The sequence below is a fragment of the Crinia signifera genome, chromosome 4 (genome assembly GCF_055691185.1).
Source record: "Crinia signifera chromosome 4, ASM5569118v1, whole genome shotgun sequence".
In the NCBI taxonomy this organism is placed as follows: Eukaryota; Metazoa; Chordata; class Amphibia; order Anura; family Myobatrachidae; genus Crinia; species Crinia signifera.
Genome location: NC_139220.1, coordinates 207,053,209 through 207,073,997, shown reverse-complemented (window position 1 = coordinate 207,073,997; position 20,789 = coordinate 207,053,209). Strand labels below are relative to the sequence as shown.

The 20,789-nt window shown below is 42.7% G+C and overlaps 1 protein-coding gene across 2 annotated transcripts in view; it reads left to right on the top strand.

Annotated features, from left to right (window-relative positions):
* LOC146074905 (immunoglobulin superfamily containing leucine-rich repeat protein 2-like) overlaps window positions 1–20,414 on the top strand; it is a 26,378-nt gene extending 5,964 nt beyond the window's left edge. For both annotated transcript variants that reach the window (XM_083183590.1, XM_083183589.1), the window contains exon 2: window positions 14,634–20,414. In XM_083183590.1, coding sequence (XP_083039716.1) covers window positions 14,642–16,666 — 2,025 coding nt within the window. In that variant the 5' untranslated portion in view covers window positions 14,634–14,641 and the 3' untranslated portion in view covers window positions 16,667–20,414. The remainder of the gene's footprint in view (window positions 1–14,633) is intronic.
* Window positions 20,415–20,789: the final 375 nt, after the last annotated feature.

Below are 20,789 nucleotides of genomic sequence, written 5' to 3'. Positions count from 1 at the left end.
CACATGTGTGAACGCTTCGCACGTCCGAACACGGAGTGAGGTCTGTGCAGAAAACGATCATACGGAACCATCCGAGAAGGGGGTAGACAGGGGCATGAAGGGCTGTTTGGGCTCATTACCATATGCGTACGCCCCGCGATTCATGGGCGTTCCCATGCAAACGCTCTGCGTACGTATGGTGATGCGGCCGTGACGCAAGTGTGGGGGGCGGACAACTGACATAGCTGGATGCCAGCTGCCCGCCCATATCCCTGCTTTTATATGGAAAATTGTCCAAGTGGTCTGGAGCACTCAGTGCTGCCTGACCGCTCGGTCCATCATTCAATGGTCGGCGAACATCGGAGGATGGGGGAGGTTCCCACAGATGGAGGAGGTGTTCACATGAAACATCCACTCGCAGTCCGTACGCTCAGCGTCTTACCGTGTGAGCGATCCATACGGTAGGCGGGACTAAGACCACTCGGTTCCTGTCCGAAATACGCATCCATCCGAATCAACTAGAATAAGGGCCATAGTGCCAAATTACGGCATAAACAGCCCATTTGCCACATTAGTGATAAATCGTCCAAAACTTATAATTTTTTTGCAGATGCTGTGTTAACTGAGACTTTTTGCACATTTGAGGAAATATTAGCAATGCCTCCATTCCGAGACAGATGATTTTATAAGCAACTGTCTGATGAAACCAAACATCTATACTTTCACGGCTACTGGTAGAGATGAAAGTTTATTACATCCCAGCTATGGGCATAATTCATGTCTATGTTTATGTAACTGGGCAGTAATTGGCAGACTGTGCATGTGCTGTGATCAAACAGCGCACCGCCAAGGTACCATTGCCATGCTGCTGAAACTGAGATTTCTAACACAGGCTGATTGGCAAAAAGGTACCGTTTGGGGTAGGTGATGAGGATTGGTGGAAAAAAAGCAGGAGAGTAATATCGATTTGTGGCATGTAGCTGCCTTCAGGTGTGGTCATGTATGCAGAGAAACATGGTGCCAGAGTTGCTACTGCCGTGGCCAGTCTGTGCGACCATGACTTATGGAGACAATGTTTCTTGCACTAGTTAATAAGGCCATAGCCTGAAAAGTTGCAGCTGCGTAGGCCTGTGTGTACAAGTTCTGTGTTTCTCTGGAAAATGATTTAGGTCCTATGAGGTACTGATGTGTGCTCAAATAATGACAGTAACCTAGGAGATATCTTCAGTATACAGAGTGCAATTAAAGTAATAAATAGCCTTTTACTTATCATGTGGAAAGTGCTGTTTTCGTGTGATTAATAGGCATGACTGACATACAATGTATGCAACTAGTGCAGCGTGGCACCTGTCCATGGGTGTCTCCTCTCTGGCTCTCCTCTCTTCTTCCCTTCCCGGTTAATGTTGGGTCCCCCCCAACTTTAAGCTTCTGGGACCCTGTATGTGCCTCGTGTCAGTATGATGCTCCTTCCCTACATTTGTACCATATGGTGTATATCGTGACATTTGACCAGCATGGCCTCGGCTCCCTGTATTTATGTGACTGGTTCAATGCGCTTCCCTGCACCAAATCCTGGGTTATATTTGCGGTGTAGGTTGTGCATTGTGGACCCCTCTGCACCCAGAGGCCCATTTGCACACTGTTTATAGATACACCACTGACCTTCAGACAGAGCTGTAATACTTGTAGTATATTACCTTGGGTTACATATACATATTAGGAACAGCAGGTTACTTCTTTTTCTGGCACATATTTTTCCAATTGCATGATTTATGTTTCACCTGGAGCTGGCCTTTCGTTGGGAGCCACCACTGCTTATAACCTAAAGCCTGCATTATCTGACGCCTGGTCTGACCTCTTGTTTGTGTCCCGCCAGTTTTGTCTGCTACTTGGGCCAACCTTTTGCTTGTGAACCTAAATGCATTGATTGCTATCTTGACTGATTGTGACTGAACTCTTGGCTACCACCAGGGCCATTTTGCTGCTTGTAGAACTGATTTGGCAGTTAATGTGCCTTTAAAATTGCTTTCTGCATGCTAACAAGTATATGTTGCAGTTCCCCTTAAGGAGTCACTAATAACTATGCAGATAAATGTTGTAACTGGTTTCCTTTGGGTTCTGCATTCTACTTATCTGTTGAATGAACTATGCTGTGGCTTGGTATCCTCTGCATTCCAAATATACATAGGGGTAGATGTATGAAGCAGTGATAAGGGAGAAGTGATAAAGTGCCTGGTACTTTATCACTGACCAATCAGCTCCTGAGCGTTAAGTTACAGGCTGGGTTTAAAAAGGGACAGTTAAGAGCTGATTGGCCGGTGATAAAGTACCAGGCACTTTATCACTTCTCCTCCCTTATCGCTGCTTCATACATCTACCCCTCAGTGTCTAATTCCATTGCATAACATACGGCAGTTTTCCTTAGTAAAAACTGAAGCACAAGTGGTGGACAAAACAGGGATATGAAAGGTAGCAACCAGGAAGAATAATCTATCAATTTAATGTCATGTGATATAGATGCATACCTCCCAACTGTCCCGATTTTTGGGATGGTCCCGCAGGGCCGGCAGTGTCCCACGGTGAGGGGGTGGGGGAAGTTGGGAGTCCCCCCAGCCTGAAGTGAATAGACGTCTATTCAGCGACGCAGAGGGTAAAAAATGGGGCATGACTCAATGTCACCTCATTTGCATAGACCACACCTCAATTTGCATAGACCACGCCCCATCTTAGTCCTTTTTGTAAGGTATGTAGATGGTCTTATGGTTTATATTAAACTTTCAGTCGATGGTGCCAGTTAAATTAATAGAGCAATCAGGTCCGATCAGAAAATTAATACAAAGGGTGATAATTGTATTTTACATACTGAAACAATGCTTACCTTTCTTATGGCGATATACTGTAGATGTGTTGCACAATATTGCACTGATGTTCACCAATGGTTGTTAAGGTACAATAGAGCCACATGTGATGAATTACCATTTATGCTGGAGATATGTTGACAAACAGCAGCACTTCTCAGAAAATACCAGTGGGCATTGAGGTAATAAGTGTCCACAATGAGATTCCTTTTTATGAAAAGTGAGCGGAGTATGCATAGGCTGACTGACATTTGGAGTGGATGCACATTTATTGAGCTCCTGTGATCTGGACACCCGGTGGGCACAATTTAAGGGTATCCCCACCCCTTGTCTCCACCAGTAGTACTACCTCCTTACCTTGCGGTGACCTCCTGGATCGCTTTCTGTCTCAGAATGTTCACCTCCGGAACTGCAGCATATCCCCCCAGTGTGAAGGTTCAATGTCAGATTCCCCCCTGGTATGGAGCTGCTAGTTGTAGCAACGCTGCAGCTCCTGTTACCCCCTAGTGGCCCCTCTGCATGCTTTCTTCCGACAGAATTGATGCCATTCACCTTGCAGTTGGCAGCTCACAGGCCTTCTGACTGCTGCAGTGTGTTCTACCTCATAAGCTGAGTACCAGCTTGTATTTCTGGTCCCAGATCCTTCACTTCACAGAGCACCCTGGAAGCCTTTTTATCGGTCTGGTAGTTATCAGGCATAGACAACACAATCCCCATCTCACATTTGTAGCATGTGGAGGAGATCCTCAGCTTGCTGCAGTTTGCTGAACTCTGTCCCTGTCTGTATCCCTGCACAGTGAGGAATGACTCCTATATCTCTTCAGCACTTGAGGTGGGACCCCATGGACACCATCAAATTGATAGGTTGAACTCCATCTCCACATCTACTTTGGCCCTGTTCCTCAAAGGCTAACCTGCAGAGATCCCCTTCTGGGTCTGGAGACTTTGATTGCCTCATGACTTGTCTACTCCAAGTTGCATATGCTCCCAAGGGTGCTGAATGTTTATATGCTTTCCATTCTATAACCACCTTTCTTGACATTATGCTGCCTTTTCTTTATGCCTATCTAAGGGTGCATATACACTGTACAATTTTTTTGACCAATTTGGTTGAAAGACATTTCCATTGAACCCAGTGTCCTGGACTAAAGATGTTGACGAAATATATTGGCGACAGACGAAAGAAGATAGATCTAGCTACAGTTTATAGGCTCTTTTTGAAAGATATTCAAATTGAGCTGCATGCACAGTTGACGAACATTCTTGATGAACAACTGGCGGGTATGCGCATCATCATTCATCGTTTGTTTGTTGACAATATCTTTTGTCAACATCTTTCGTCCAGGACACTGGGTTCAATGGAAATGTCTTTCAACCAAATTGGTCAAATAAATTGTACAGTGTGTATGCACCTTAAGAATTCAACACACATCTGTCAAGGCAGCCTGTACAACACCAAGCCAGTTTACTGCTCAGAAGACTTTTGAGTCGCTGCATCTGGATCTGATCCTTGGACTGACCTCCCTGGTTATGACAATTGGAGGTTTAAAAAAAGGTATGTCTGTAGGCAGGGCCCAATGAAGAAAAATTATTAAAATGTAACTTTTATTAAATTGTCAAATTAAAAGTCTGCGAGAATTGAAAAGCTTACATGTAACAATAAAGACACAGTTGGACAAACTTGAAAAGGATATGACAATCCTGGCATGGCGGGGGTTGGCATGTCAGTAATACTTTTATTACGTTTGATTAGAGAATGTTTAGTATGTGCGAGAACACGTACGCCTCTCTGGCCTTGAGAAAGCTCACTGCGAAACGCGCGTCAGCGCTTCACCTGAGCTGGGGCATCGCAGTCAGACCTTAAAACCATTTTGAAATGTATTTTTTGAATGTTTAGTTTACATGATCCAGCTCTAGTGGTGCGCTCTCCTCTGTTGCACTAACCGGTGCCGACTGTGATTCATTACGGCAGTGGGTTTACTAACGCTGTGGGATATAGTATACTCCGATCAGCGTGGCACACAGGTCTTATGCCAAGAGAGTGATAGATTGGAGTGAGATAAGATTCTCCTGCTCCAATCTATTTGTGTGAGGATCTGAACCTCACATTAGAGCCTGTGAATACTTACCGTATACCATCATTACAAGGGACAGGAGCAGCTGGGACGCTGCCTGCCACTGATCTCCCTTAACAAGTGAAAATACATTGTGTCAAATAAGATATATTTAGCACAGCTTTAACACTGGTAACATTGTATTATTTTACAAAATATAGCTATCATATTATGTATCCATGTCCACATCAGTGTTCTCATACGCACTAAACATTCTCTAATCAAACATAATAAATATTACTGACACGCCAACGTCAGGATTGTCATATCCTTTTTAAGTTTGTCCAATGGTGTCTTTATTGTTACATGTATGCTTTTAAATTCTCGCAGTCTTTTAATTTGACAATTTAATAAAAGTTACATTTTAATAATGTTTCTTCATAGTGCACCACCTATGGCGATAGAGCTTTTAGTTCAAGCCCTTTGATTATCTTGTGATACATGAAATCCTGCTACTTCTTTTTATTGCTGGCAGTATGCAAGTTGATTGACAGAAAGCCAGCGTTTATGGGTGGTAACCAAACATTTTCTGTGAGTGTCAGGAAAAAGGCAGGCGTGCCCAGGCGTTGAGGGAAAGTCGTGTGACATCAGCAGCTGCTGTTGATTAAGTCCTGGGCTACGCACAGACTGCACACTGGGAAAACCATTCAATGGTGATCAGATTGCAAATGGATTTGCAGCTAATTGCAAGCCCTGCTAAGGAAATGGCAGGTTTGCACAGAATGGGGTTTACTCTGGTGGGGCGGTATATACCTAATTGCAGCGCTTTGAAAATGATCAGCCCAGCAACCAGGTCTGAATAAGGCCCTATGTCCCTTTGTTTGCAACCAAACCTGTGACCTTGCTGACTGCACTCTAGGAAGTTCTAGATTGCTACAATGCAACCTCAAAATATAAACTAAATGCCATTAAAACTCCACTGCCCCTCTAATCTTTTCAATTGCAGTTTCTCTTCACTTGGGAGAACTCCTCCCCCACCTATTTAGGGATTAATATCTTCTCTTCTATTAAGACTGTACTGTACAGTATATCAATTTTGTTCTCTTGCTCAGCTAAAACCACTAGCTGCTGCTGGGATGAATCATGAGATCACTTGGTTGGGCGCCTCGCAATATTCACAATGATGTACCTCTTTTGTGCCATTCCCTATGCAACCATCCAGAAATATTTAGAATCTATGAAAAGAAAATGCTTTACTATCCCCAGCTTGCATTTGGTTTTATGTATGGTCTGCTCCAAGAGACAAGAGGGGTTAACTCTCCCTGACCTGGTTCTGTATCACAAGGTGTCTTTATTCACTCAGTTTAGTGATTGGTTTACCCCCCACCCCCCCCCACCCCCGCCCCTCAATTCGAAACCAGGAACTTTTGGAGTTCCTGGTTGTGCCCAAAACTTCTTCTTCAGCATTGTTTTGGGTATGCCTTGGCTCCGTGTACACAATCCAAGGATCAAATGGGTGACGCTCCAGATTTAGGAATGGAGTAATTATTGCCAAGAACACTGTGATCCTCTGAAGTGAGAAAGCTGCAGATCAGTTACCCCCTCATCATGAGTGGGACTGTCCCATAGACTTACTTCCTGGTAAAATCCCTCCTAGGGGTTGAACTTATCCACTGTCTGTCCCTAATACTCAGGCTATGTCCGAGTACATCCACGATAACCTCCAGAAAAAGAAGAAAAATAGTTATCCACTTCCGCTAATAAAAGAACTCTTCGACCGGGTCATAGGTGCCAGAGTCTTCACAAGCTAGACCTCAGAGGGGCCTACAACCTCATCAGGATCCGGAAGGGGGATGAGTGGCAGAACGCATTTAACACCAGGGATGGGCATTACTAGTATCTGGTAATGCCCTTCGGTCTCAGCAATGCCCCTGCGGTTTTCCAGAACTTCATGAACAAAATATTTCTTGATGTATTATACGAGTACCTAGTAGTCTACCTGGATAACATCCTCATATTTTCCCAAAGTCTTCAGTCCCACCGTGTTCATGTAAAGGAGGTCCTATCTCACCTCTGTCAAAACAAATTGTGTGCCAAAATCTCTAAGTGTACTTTCAAAGTCCTGTCCATCGCTTTCCTGGGATACAAAATCTCTGGCACAGAACTCCGAATGGACTCAGAAAAGTTAGAAGCTATCAAAGGATGGAACCAGCCTTCCACTCTCAGATCCATCCAGCACTTCATTGGGATTGCAAATTACTATAGAAAGTTCATCAAAGGGTTCTCTACGCTCATTGCTCTCATTACAGCACTCACCCGGAAAGGTGCCATCTCGGCTCACTGGCCTGAAATAGCTTTCAAGGCTTTCCAGTTCCTTAAACAGGATTTCATGACTGCTCCAATCCTTCAGCATCCAGATCTTAATAGACCCTGGAGGTTGACACCTCTAATGTCAGCATAGGGGCAGTTCTCTCACAGGCAGCCGAAGATGGGAAGATGAATCCCTGTGGATTCTTTTCTTGCAAGTTCCTACCGGCAGAAAATAATTATGCAATTGGAGACCAAGAACCACTAGCGATTAAGTTGGCTGTGAAGGAGTCGTTTCACCTCATGGAAGGAGCCAAGCATCCTGTTACAATCTACACTGACCACAAAAATCTTCTGTACATTCAAACTGCACAGTGTCTTAATCCACGCCAGTCTCGTTGGTCCCTGTTTTTCTTGAGATTTAATTTAAAGATCCTGTTTCGTCCTGCTTCCCAGAATTCCAAGGCGGATGCTTTGTCCCGCTTCATGGATGAAGATGTCAACCTCCCTGAGTCCCATCCTATGATCATTCCTACAACCTTTGCCACTACCGCCTTGTCACCTGTGCCACTCAGAGGAAAAATCTTTGTGCCTCCTGAGCTACATCCCAAGTTACTCTCCTGGGCTCACTTGTCCCAATCCTTTGGGAATCCAGGTATCCAGGGAGATCATTCATCGGTCCTATTGGTGGCCACAGCTTCGGAAAAATGTCAAAGACTTTGTTGCTTCCTGCCCAATCTGTGCGCAACATAAAACCTTTTCTCAGGCTCCTGCTGGCACGTTAATGCCACTCTCGATCCCTAATCGTCCATGGACCCATATATCAATGGACTTCGTCTCAGAACTACCCAAGTCCCAGGATTTCAACACTATATGGGTCGTGGTGGATCGATTTTCAAAAATGGCACATTTCATCCCTTTGAAAGGTCTACCTTCAGTACCTCAACTGGCACAATTGTTCGCCCAACACATCTTTAGGCTACATGGCCTTCCCAAGGAGATAGTGTCCGACCGGGGTGTTCAATTTGTTGCCAGATTCTGGAGAGCACTCTGTAAAGTGATTAAAGTGGAGCACAAATTCTAGTCAGCATATCACCCGCAGTCAAATGGACAAACAGAGAGGCTTAACCAAGACCTAGAGAACTTCCTCTGCATTTATGTCTCATCCTCCCAAGATGACTGGGTTGCTCTACTGCCCTGGGCAGAGTTTGCTCACAACTTTAGATAGCCCACGTCAGCAGGCCATACTCTGTTCTTCAGTGTATGGACAACACCCTCCTCCTCCAGTCTTTGAAGAATTGCCTCCAATGGAAGTCCCTGCTGCCAAATCTGCATATACTCATTTCTCCCAGGTCTGGAAGAGGTACAAATTCTTTGCAGATTGAAGGAGGAAAATGGTACCCGAGTTTAAGCCAACTAGAGGTTGTGCGTTCCCTCCATGAAATTCGCCACAAGATTCATAGGACCGTATTCGGTAATTCAGAAAATCAGTCCTGTAGCCTACAAGATCAAATTACCTCACTATCTAAGGATACCCAACTCCTTCCATATTTCCTTACTGCGGTATCTCATATTGAACTGATTCCAGGCATCCTCTCCAGTGCTTCGTATCGTGGGGTAGAATTCAAGGTTAATAAAGGGTACTTGTTTCCTAGCACGGCGCCCATCGGGTCCCATCGCATACCTTAACTTAAGGCATGAAATGGGACCCCACTGACCCGATTTCGGGCTTTTTAACAGCTTTCCCGACAATGTAAAAATCGGGTCCATCGCATGCCATTATAACAGTCAATAGTTTAACACCAAAATGTCGACATGCAATAGGTCTACAGGGTCAAAAGGTCAAACATGAAAAAGATAGACACTTTAAAAGGTCGACATAAGTTTTCACAATTGTTTTTTGTTATTGAACAAACAATGGATCTCCAATTAGGTCAATGCGTAACCGTGCAAGGCTCGCTTCTCTCACCATTCTTCGGACCTAGTACCTCGCTTTGCTTAGCACACTTTATTGTTCTCATTTGTACTCCACGTGTTTGGTAAAGTATGAAAAAGTCCAAAAAATGAAGAAAATATTTTGTGAAAAGCTCATGTCAACATTTACATGTGTCTACCTTTTTCATGTTGACCTTTTGACCATGTTGAATTTGCTGACCTTTTGCACGTTGACCTTTTTTAAGTTGACCTTTTAACTCTGGTGACCTTTTGATCCCATCGACCTATTGCATGTGAACCTTTTGGTATCTATTGACTGTCTATATAGACACTGTAGATCTATCAATCGGAACCAGTACAGGTTCAGAGAAACTTGTGTGTTTTCACTGCCAAAACCCCCGAAAAATTGATGCTTATCTGGGATTTTGCTTTGCTTGACTAAGGTAAGTAAAACAAAATCCCTGATAAGCTGTGACTCGGGCCTTTAACTTATGCAAATATTTTTACACACAAACTAGGGAACCACTATATCCTACATATAAACAATCTTTATCTCAGCTCTTATTAAGAACTATTACAGACTCCGTCAATTAGCATATTGTAACACCCATGAACACTGGGCTTTCTCATCCTAATGCGGCCGTGACGACCATGCGGGGGGTGGGCAGCTGACATCACCGCTTCTTTGCGCTTGCCCCCCTGTCGGAGCACCAGCAGTCAGGATTCCGACTTCTGACCATTGGGATCTCCCCTGTCGGAGCACCATACCACACCCCAAACAGAATGTCTCACTGTCCCATGAACAGCAGCCCCAAATGTTGTATTTGTCTTGTTGGTTTCATTTGTAGAGTGCAGTTATTGTTTTACTTTACGCCGTGGGCAAACATTCCGGTTGCACAGATTCCCCTGTCCTCTTTGCAAGTAGTTAAAATGATGACAATAGCAATTTAATATAATGTGCTTACTAGAGATGCAGTGTAATGCTGGGTACACACCAGGACGACTAGGGCCCGATCCCCTCAATCTAGATCCAATTCCGACCAATTGGATGTAGATTGTGTGGTGATTGGGCCCTTTTCTGTCCTGTGTGGACCGATACCGATCCAATGCGCGGTCCCGCGGGTTGGTTGGTCGTTATTGAGATCCTACCTGCTGCAGGTAGGATCTCAATGACGACCATACAGCCAGGTGCGGGTCGCCATCGGATCGGACCCGCTCACGGTGCACATTGTGAGCTGGTCGTGCCCCCTCCCCGTCACCGTGAGCGGGTCAGACGAGACACTGACGACCCGCTCACGATGTGCATCGTGAGCGGGTCGCCCTGGTGTGTACCCTACATAAGGGACAGAGCAGAGCTGATGCACATGCCCATCGGTAGCAGCTTCTTCTACTAAAGTTTGCTATGTGTGTGGATCTGAGTGCTCAGTGCACTTGACCAGAGAATGGCTACCAGGAAGAGACAGGAGCCTTACCATGAGATGGGAGAATATGTGCTTTGAAAGTGCAGTGCTGGTTCTATTATGTTTGTATATTTATTAATTATGGGATGTTTAACCATTTTCCTGACCACTTATATTATTTAAAAGGGTACTTGTGTACTAGCACGGCGCCCATCGCATCGCAGACCATATCGCATGAGATGCGATGCGATATCGGCCGATGTTCTACAATGTCATACAATTTTAAAATTGTATGGCATTGTATATGGCATACAATGCCATACAATGCGATGGGATGCGATTATAAATTGTATAAGCACCCTAATGGGTGCTTACAATGCTTAAATGCACCCCCACGCCACCCCCCAAGTATAAACATGAACCCGAAGCGTGGCGAGCACAGCGAGCCCGCGAGGGGCGGCGGTACGCGTCCTACGACCTTTTCATACCCCCACTATCCACGTCGGCGTGGAGTTGATTTTATAAAGTGCAGCGAGCCACCGAGCCCGAAGCATGGCGAGGGGACGCGGATACCTTCACAGGTATCTGCGTCCCCTCGCGGGCTTCACTGGTATCCGCGTCCTGCCATGTTACAGGCTGTGCTGGATGTTTATCTCTCCTTATCACCCTTGCATTTATCTCTTGTTAAGGCTTAGTACATCTGCCCCACTGTCCTTTACTGTCAATCACTTTGCAAATAAATCCTCTCTGCAGCGATCAGGGCAGGTTTGCAGTGTGACTTATATGTAGGTGCAGTGCAAATCATCACTTCACTGCATACTACAGCAGCATATCTGAATTAGGCCCTTAGTATGGAGAAGATGTACTGGTGTGTCTAGTTTTGGGTGATCACTGCAAAAACATTTTGCATGGTAAGATTATTGATATTATAAAGTGTCCGAAACTGAAAAGATGTAGGCACCTTACTGTGTGAAGGAGCTCACTGTCATTTCCACGCTACAAAAGGAGTAATACACTATAGAGATTGGGGGCGATAAGATTTGTCCTACACTATGAATGAGACACATTGGCATTCTTCCAGTTTTACTGGGATAAGAAAACTTCATCATGATTGCAGCCCAATAAAAAACAAAACATTAAATGCTAAGTATCACTTAATATCCTTCAGAGCCACTGTCATGAGCACATTAAACCAGAAGTGAATATATCTGATCAAACCTGTGTTATAATAGTAGCTGGATGTTCCAAATATGAAAGAGGTATATATAGGGAACTAATTAAGAGAAGTAACCAAGAGTATTAAAAGAATATTAAGTGATAATAGATCCACAGGGATAAAGATCCCCCTCCCCCTTACTTTCTGTCTTTGTTTTTGTCATATATATATATATTTGGAGATGGATCCCACTGCGGGTGATACATCGCACGGCACTCCAGGATTTGTGAATTCAAAGCAAATTTATTTGTGCAACAGTTTCGAGGCTCTAGGCCCCTTCGTCAGGCATACAGCAAGAATCCATATATATATATATATATATAGGTCTCAGCTAAGTAACAATCAGCGGCACTCCAACGGACTTCAAAACAGCAAACTTTTAATGCACAATAGTGACCAACGTTTCGGGGACAACACTCCCCGTTTTCAAGGTGTGCAAGACCTTGCACACCTTGAAAACGGGGAGTGTTGTCCCCAAAACGTTGGTCACTATTGTGCATTAAAAGTTTGCTGTTTTGAAGTCCGTTGGAGCCTTGCACACCTTGAAAACGGGGAGTGTTGTCCCCGAAACGTTGGTCACTATTGTGCATTAAAAGTTTGCTGTTTTGAAGTCCGTTGGAGTGCCGCTGATTGTTACTTAGCTGAGACCTGCATTTCCCCCTGCCAGAGGGCACCCACGGCAGATGTACCAGCACCCCGGGAGTGCCAGGCTGACACCTTGAGTATATATATATATATATATATATATATATATATCCAGAGGTAGGGATCACACTCTCCTCCAACCACAGTCGACTGCCGGGGTGTCACCTCAGGAAATCCTGGACAAATCCAGTTCACCAGTATAGCCACAAAGAATGAGGACACTCACCGGTCTTCTTGAAAATAGACAGTTTTTTCTTTATTTAGTCCATCTCACCAAAATAAAGTGCAAATAGCATGACAGTGGGCCAAGGGCCAACGTTTCGGTCCGCCACCAGACCTTTGTCAAGGCCCCCACTATCTCCTCCTAAAGTGCATAACCTGCCGTATACCATGTATGCCTTATATGAGCCCAGCCAGTATACAGCAACGCCCCCAAACAAATACATAAAACCCGGAGCTACAGCATATCACATTCCATATGCATACACAAAGCTTAATACTCCATGCCAGTTAATAGTGTGTACTTACACCCATATTCCCGCCTGCCACAACCTAGCTAGGTAACATTTATGTTTGAATAAAGTTTAGCGCTGTAACTGGAACGCACACATCCTGGTTGTGCGCTCCACCGGCAGGAAGTGACGCCGCTGAGACGCACTTCCGGTGCCGGACACACTGGATTACTATACACCATGAAGCAGGAAATGTGCCTGCGTATGTGGGACAGCTGCACATCATTCTCCCGATGTGGCAGGCGGGAATATGGGTGTAAGTACACACTATTAACTGGCATGGAGTATTAAGCTTTGTGTATGCATATGGAATGTGATATGCTGTAGCTCCGGGTTTTATGTATTTGTTTGGGGGCGTTGCTGTATACTGGCTGGGCTCATATAAGGCATACATGGTATACTGCAGGTTATGCACTTTAGCAGGGGCGAATTTAGGGATCAGGCCGCCCCTAGGCACAACATTTTTGTTCGTCCCCCCCCCTCCTATTTTAATGTACTCCTATATGTATATACAATGTTATTTATATATTTCATTAAAATTTAACTGTAGCCCACCTCAATATTTTTTTAAGCACTCTGGACTGCTCACTGTACGGAGGACCCGGAGGGAGGGAGGCACTTATTAGTACAGTGTTTTACAGCACAGTGTGTCTCACTCTCCATCAGTCTCTCTCACACTGTGACTGACTGAGCGCAGGGAGGATCTGCACACCACTCAGCTCAGCTGCTGGATACACAGCAGCCAATAGACTGTGTGTGTGTGTAGAGTAGCCAGTGGGCGGTGCTGGCAGAAGTGAGTCTGAGTCATTTCCGGACGCGCAAGGGGACCGTCGGACCCAGCCACTAAGTGATGATGTAATGTGCATGGCACAGCGGGTGGGCAGTGGCGGGTGACGAGCGGTGCTGCCGCCTACACATGATAATTCATGTCTGCGGCGGCGGCGCTCGTCACTCACTGCTGCGCACACGCTGTGCCATGCTGCTATTTAACAGAATGTCAGCCTGCCTGCCGCCCTTAATTGGTGCCGCCCTGAGGCCGGTGCCTCACGTGCCTAGGCACAAATCCGGCCCTGCACTTTAGGAGGAGATAGTGGGGGCCTTGACAAAGGTCTGGTGGCGGACCGAAACGTTGGCCCTTGGCCCATTGTCAGGCACTTTGCACTTTATTTTGGTGAGATGGACTAAATAAAGAAAAAACTGTCTATTTTCAAGAAGACCGGTGAGTGTCCTCATTCTTTGTGGCTATATATATATATATATATATATATATATATATATATATATATATATATATATATATATATATATATATATGATTGTATGGGCCTTAAAGATTAAGAGTAAATTGCTTACAAGGTATTATTCCTTAGTATATGTTTGGCATTATGTCATAGTGATATTATAACAGAAGATCTATTAATATATGTAAATGGACTGTTTGATATATACAGAACTCTGCTATCTTAAATGCTTGTTGTAAACTGTCGAAACGCTCAAACATAGGGCCTTGGTACTTCTAATATTGTTGGAAAAATAATAAACAGATAAAATAACATATAAAATAAACCAGAAATTATGTTTAACTTTGCAGTATTGTAGAATTACAAATTTGCTATCCAGTGCAATTTGTAATTGGGGTAAACTGTATTTATTCTGACCAGTCACTATAACCAGATAAATATTCAATCAGATTTTTCCTTGTTTTATAATATCTGTTTATCTTGCAGGTGGAAGAATGGGTACTTTCCTCTTTCTGCTTGCTGCTGGTACCCTTCTGGGAACAACGCTCAGCTGCCCTGAGCACTGCTCTTGTGTAGACAAATACAACCAACAGTTTGCTGACTGTACCTACAAGAAGCTGCAGAATGTTCCAAGAGGGTTCCCTTCCAATGTTACCACCCTCAGTCTTTCAGCCAACAAAATTAGCTCGCTAGAGAAGTCTAACTTTGTGAATGTGACTCAAGTGACATCTCTGTGGTTAGCTCACAATGATATTAGTGCAATAGAAGGGGGTACTTTGGCTACTTTGGTGCTACTTAAAAATTTGGATATTAGTCACAATCAACTAGTAGACTTCCCCTGGGAGGATCTGGCTAGTCTTCCTGCACTTCAACTATTAAAAATGAACAACAATCGCATGGTCAACCTACCATTGGATGCTTTTGACAACTTAAAAGATCTGCGATCTCTCAGGATAAATAACAATCAGTTCACTGTCATTAGGGAAGGAACTTTTAAACCTCTTGTTTCTCTTCTACATATCCAGATCTACAACAACCCCTTTCGCTGCACTTGCTCATTGATGTGGCTTAAAAAATGGGCTGAAGAAGCTCAAGTCACTGTGGCAGAAAAGGACTTGATTGCATGTGCTTCCCCTGAAAAATTCCAAGGGAAGCCACTTTCTGAAATTCCAAATTTAGAATGTGATGTTCCTACTGTGCAACTAAGCTATCACCCCAACTTAGACAACACAGAATTATATGATGGATTCACTCTCACTTTGCATTGTCTCGTCAGTGGTAGCCCCAAACCAACAATCCAATGGAAAGTTCGCAATGCCACTCAAGAGGTAGAAATTAAACCTTCTACTGATTTGTCAAAAACTGAGGTCTCCGGACAGTTTCTAGTTTACCAAAATGGAACACTGGTTATCCCGCACCTTAGCAAGAAATTAGAAGGGGCCTACACTTGCTTAGCCACAAATGAAATGGGAAGTAGTCAGAGTTCAGTTAACATCTCTGTGGCAGCAAGTCAAAAGTACCCCACAAAGGTTGAAGATCCAGCAGCAGGGAAGACACAAACAGATAATAAAAAGACTACAGTCAAGGAATCTGGAAATAGTGTTCTTAACCCAGATAAAACTGAGGAAAAACTGAAAAATTTAAATCCCACATCCCAATCTGTTGGTAATGATCATAACATTTTGGATACCCCAAATCACCCAAATGAGAAGAAGTGTGGACCAGGTGTGGGGGGACTACATGTTTCCAACCATGCTTTCAATGACAGTACAAATCTGAAGCCTCACGTATTTGACCTTGGTGTCATTGCCCTGGATGTATCTGAGAAAGAGGCTAAAGTGCAAATTACTCCATATAGTACACGCCCAGGGAAGAAAAATCTCAAGATGCTGTACCTGTGCCAAGAAAGTCCTGAAGGTTTTTCTTTGGTCCAGTGGTCAGAAATTGAGGATCAAGTAAATTCTTACTGGTTTCAAGGACTTACACCTGGTACCAACTATTCTGTGTGCCTAACATACAAAGGAGAAGACTGCCAAGTGCAGGTGGTGTTCACTACCAAAAAGGAGGTCCCTTCTTTAATAATTATTATTGTGGTGAGCATATTCCTCCTTAGTTTGGCCACTATACCTTTAATGGGAGCCACTTGCTGTCACTTACTTTCTAAGTATCATGGCAAAAATTATAAATTAATCATGAAAACCCAGAAAGCCGACCCAATGGAGAAGAGCATGGCTGCTGATTTTGACCCCAGAGCTTCTTACATGGAGTCAGAAAAGAATTATGACCCTAGTGAAGCTGGAGAAGATGAAGGAGAAATAGAAGCAGCCCCTGCGGATGAAGAGTTGGAGAGGGAGGTTGAAGGAAGTGTATTAGATGAGGTCCTAACAAGTTCCCAATCCAAAACCAACCAGGAAGAGTTTGAGGTTGGCTCAGAGTACAGTGACAAACTTCCTTTAGGTGCTGAAGCTGTGACCGTCTCCGAGGAGATTAATGGAAACTACAAACAACCTGCACGCTGAAATTACAGAAAGAGATGTCAAGCTATCAATTCTCAATTAAACCATTTCAATTATCCTTGAATATATAGAGGAATGAGATCTCTTACACACCAGGTCTCAAGCATCATTGGAACGTAACAAGAATAAGAACTTCTCTTGACAAATTTCTCAGATTCTCCAGGAACATGTTCAAGAAAAAGACCTTGGGCCAGATGCACTAAGCTTCAAAAGTGATAAAATGGAGAGTGATAAACAGCCAATCAGCTCCTGCCTGACATTTTTTGAACGCAGTCTGTGACATAGCAGGTAGGAGCTGATTGGCTGGCTGTTTATCACTCTCCATTTTATCACTTTTGAAGCTTAGTGCATCTGGACCCTTATCATTAGACCAGTGGATAAAAAGCAAAAATGCAGACAGCCAAAAGCTCCCATGGAAAAAAACAGTACTAATGGTATCAGTGATTTCACAACTATAGTATTTGTCAACAATATAGGATTATCAGTAATAGAAAGGATAGAAAAATCTCTAAAGCCCCAATGGAAAGATTCTGTTGGCTATCACAGTAGACAGTTCCTATACAGATGATGTACACTGCACATCTGTATGCATGCCTTGTGTGACGCATATGTGTGTGCATTAAAGTGTTTATGTAGCAATGTGTATATATATATGCCACATGATACAAAATGTGTACTGTAGGCTAGTCTGTGAAACATATTTGTGGATGTATCGCACAAAGGTAAGTGCACAGTACATATTTATCTGTAAATGTAAGTAAGAAAAGTGGTTCTGTAGAGAACACATACAACATAGTTGGATGTATACCTGTATGCACACAGCAGCATCCCTCCCCCTGTACAGGACACAAACCTAGAATCATGTTTATGTACAAAGCTATTGGCCTTGCACATCCTATAACTAGAGAAACATATATTCTGTAAATGAATTGGAGACTCACTTTAACAATTTGATCAAAATAATGACCTTTAAGTTGGTTAATTTAGTTTTTTTTTTAAACAAATCACAACAATTAGTATCCGACGTAGTTAATGTAAGTAGATTAAACCAGGACTGTGAAATATATGATCAAATGTTAATCCTTCAATAAGTATAGGTTGTTTCTTTCTGTCACCACTGTCAATTAGAAAACAAAGTCTATTGAAATCCCAGGAAGATCTAATTACATTCTAACAAGAGGATTATGGGAGAAACTTAGTGATGAGTGTGGATCTGGTATATGTCTTCTCTGAGCTATAATACTCTATAAAAGCTTCATGCTGTGACTCTTGGGACAACGTCACCACCCGTCAGAGTCAGAGAGGTGACACAGAGTCAAGAAACAATAGCACAATATTTATATGGTATTTGCTGTTTATTATCTAAAGCGTGTATGTGTGTATATATATATATATATATATATATATATATATATATATATATATTACATGCACAGTACATTCATATCTTCTGTTGAATTAAGTAACACTCCAAGTGATGGGGTTGAAAATGTAGAGCAGGGGTTTTAACCTTTTAATGCTGGGAGCAATTTTAAGCCTGGAGGGCAGCTTTGAGACATATAGTTCTCTTTGAATATGTATTATATATATTTTATATATTTCCTTTTTATTACGGTATATTTTGCTTCAGGCAATGTATACCGTTTATTAAAATATAATTGTTAGGAAATGAGTTGTAAGTTGTTAAACAGTTATTGTTTTTGTGTTGCAAGCCAGGGTATCACCCCATAGATTAGTAGCATAAAATCTGCATTTTGCTACAAGTTTAGTTTCAGGAGTATCATGAAACAAAACTATAAAGTGCTTGCATAACATGTCGACAAGATGTAGTTGATTTGATACATTTCCATATTAAAATAAAAATATGTATACAACTGTCTATACACATCTGCAAAACATTTTTACAGACAGCACACTGTACATATACAGACATATACATGTTTTCCATTAATATTTCTATGTTTATATATAATGTATATGTTTAAGTCCTTCTTCCTATTTTAATTATAACAAATTAATTTGACCAAGTAGAAAAAAAAGGTAATTACTGGAAATGGTTATAATTAAGCTTGGACACGCCTATCCTCAATTTGCTGTCAGCATGGCCTCTGTCAATTAACTCTACCGAAAAATGCTATTGATTATGTATAAAGAAACCAACAATTGAAAAGCCTAGACAAAAAAAGAGAACATACAGTAGGAGGACAAAGCATGACTAGAACGAGAATGTAAGGGAAATATCCCTGGAATCAGTTTATCAAAGTTCTTATTCCACAATCTTATTTGTCACCTTTTTAATGTAGATGTCAGCATTTGGTGTCTGGTTAAAGGTGTCAGTTAATCCTTGCATAAATGCACTTAAAATGTGAATCTGTCCATAAAAGAATGTATATATTTTCAGCCAAAAGATATTGTATATACTTTCCAGTCATAATAAGTCATAATCATGCACTTATTGTCAATCTTATCTTTCACTGTTTCTGAAAAAATGTCTGTTATTCCGCATATGTAAGATTTTTTACCTTTGTACTTATCTGTTTTATTGTGGGTCAACATTTGTGATAATTTTTGGATGTTATTTTATAATTTTATAGTCGTTATTTGTTTGAATATTAGGAAAATAATATATAAATAAATTATATATATACAGGGGTTAAAGTGGGGGGGGGGGGGGATTGGGGTGGAACTGAGTTCCACCACCTGTAATGGTGAGGTGAAACTAGTTCAACCTCCATCTTGGCCATGCTCAGAAATTCTCACAGAAAAGCATTACAGTTTGCAGGGGGGTTGACAAAAGGGGAGAGTAAATGGGTGGCAGAGGGGAAAAAAATAAATTATATATATATATATATATATATGCCCAGCAAAAGGCAGTTATGAAAAACAGGATAGATGCAGCACTCCAACCAGTATAAATCCTTTTAATCCAAAGTATTCTGTTACAACCTTTTAATACACAGCAGTATCGTCATCATTCTCTGGGGTGTATTCAATGCAGCTGGTGAGGGGTTAAATGGCAGGGATTGCCAAAAACATGTGATCCTCACCGTTTAACCCCCGTGCCGGCCGCATTGAATACACCCCAGAGCCTGATGACGATAACACTCACCCTATTCAATGCGCTGCGGAAAGCCTCGCTGTCAGAGGACATTTCCCTCTCGCACCAAAAACCTAGCAAGGTGGAAACGATGTGTGTAGGGGGTCAGTTGAATACTGACCCTGCGAGCTGTGACAGAGAGCAAGCAGCACTGCTCACTGTCACAGCTCGCAGAAAGCATTGAATACACCCCTCTGTGTGTATTAAAACTTTGTACCAGAATACTTTGGATTAGAAGGATTTAAACTGATCGGAGTGCTGCACCTATCATGTTTCCTATAACTGCTATTTGGTGTTCGGGCACCCACCACAGCTGCAGTATTATTTATTGCTGTGCCGGACCACCTGCAATATATATATATATATATACATTTTAGCTGTTTTGATAAAAGCTGCAAGGCAGAAACGTCAACTAATCTAGTTTGGCTACGTATTGATTAATTTCTACGCCATCCTGAGTGCCGCGCCGCTGCCCAGATCTATATATATATATATATATATATTTAGATTACCTAACCTAACTGCAGCCGGAGTCTTCACAATAGTTAGCGATAGAGATGTGGAGTCGCGCCACTCATAGCACAAATAAGATCACACGAGATGGAGCCGGCAGGTTACAACATTTCAAATTTAGTGAAAATTTGTCATAACCTGTTGACAAATTTTCACTAAATTTGAAATGTAAAAAAAAAAAAAATCTCATATGATCTAATTTGTGCTATAGTGCCGCACCTCCACATCTCTCTCTCTCTCTCTCTCTCTCTATACAGATCCAAAAAAGGCAGCACTCAAGAGGCGGTTGTAGGTGAATAAACAGTCTGTATTAAAAGACAAGCTTTCGGGGTATGACCCCCTTCATCAGGTACAGACAACCATCTGTACCTGATGAAGGGGGTCATACCCCGAAAGCTTGTCTTTTAATACAAACTGTTTATTCACCTACAACCGCCTCTTGAGTGCTGCCTTTTTTGGATCTGTATCTGTCATTACGTCCGGGCACCGGGGCCATTATACTTGAGAACACCACTG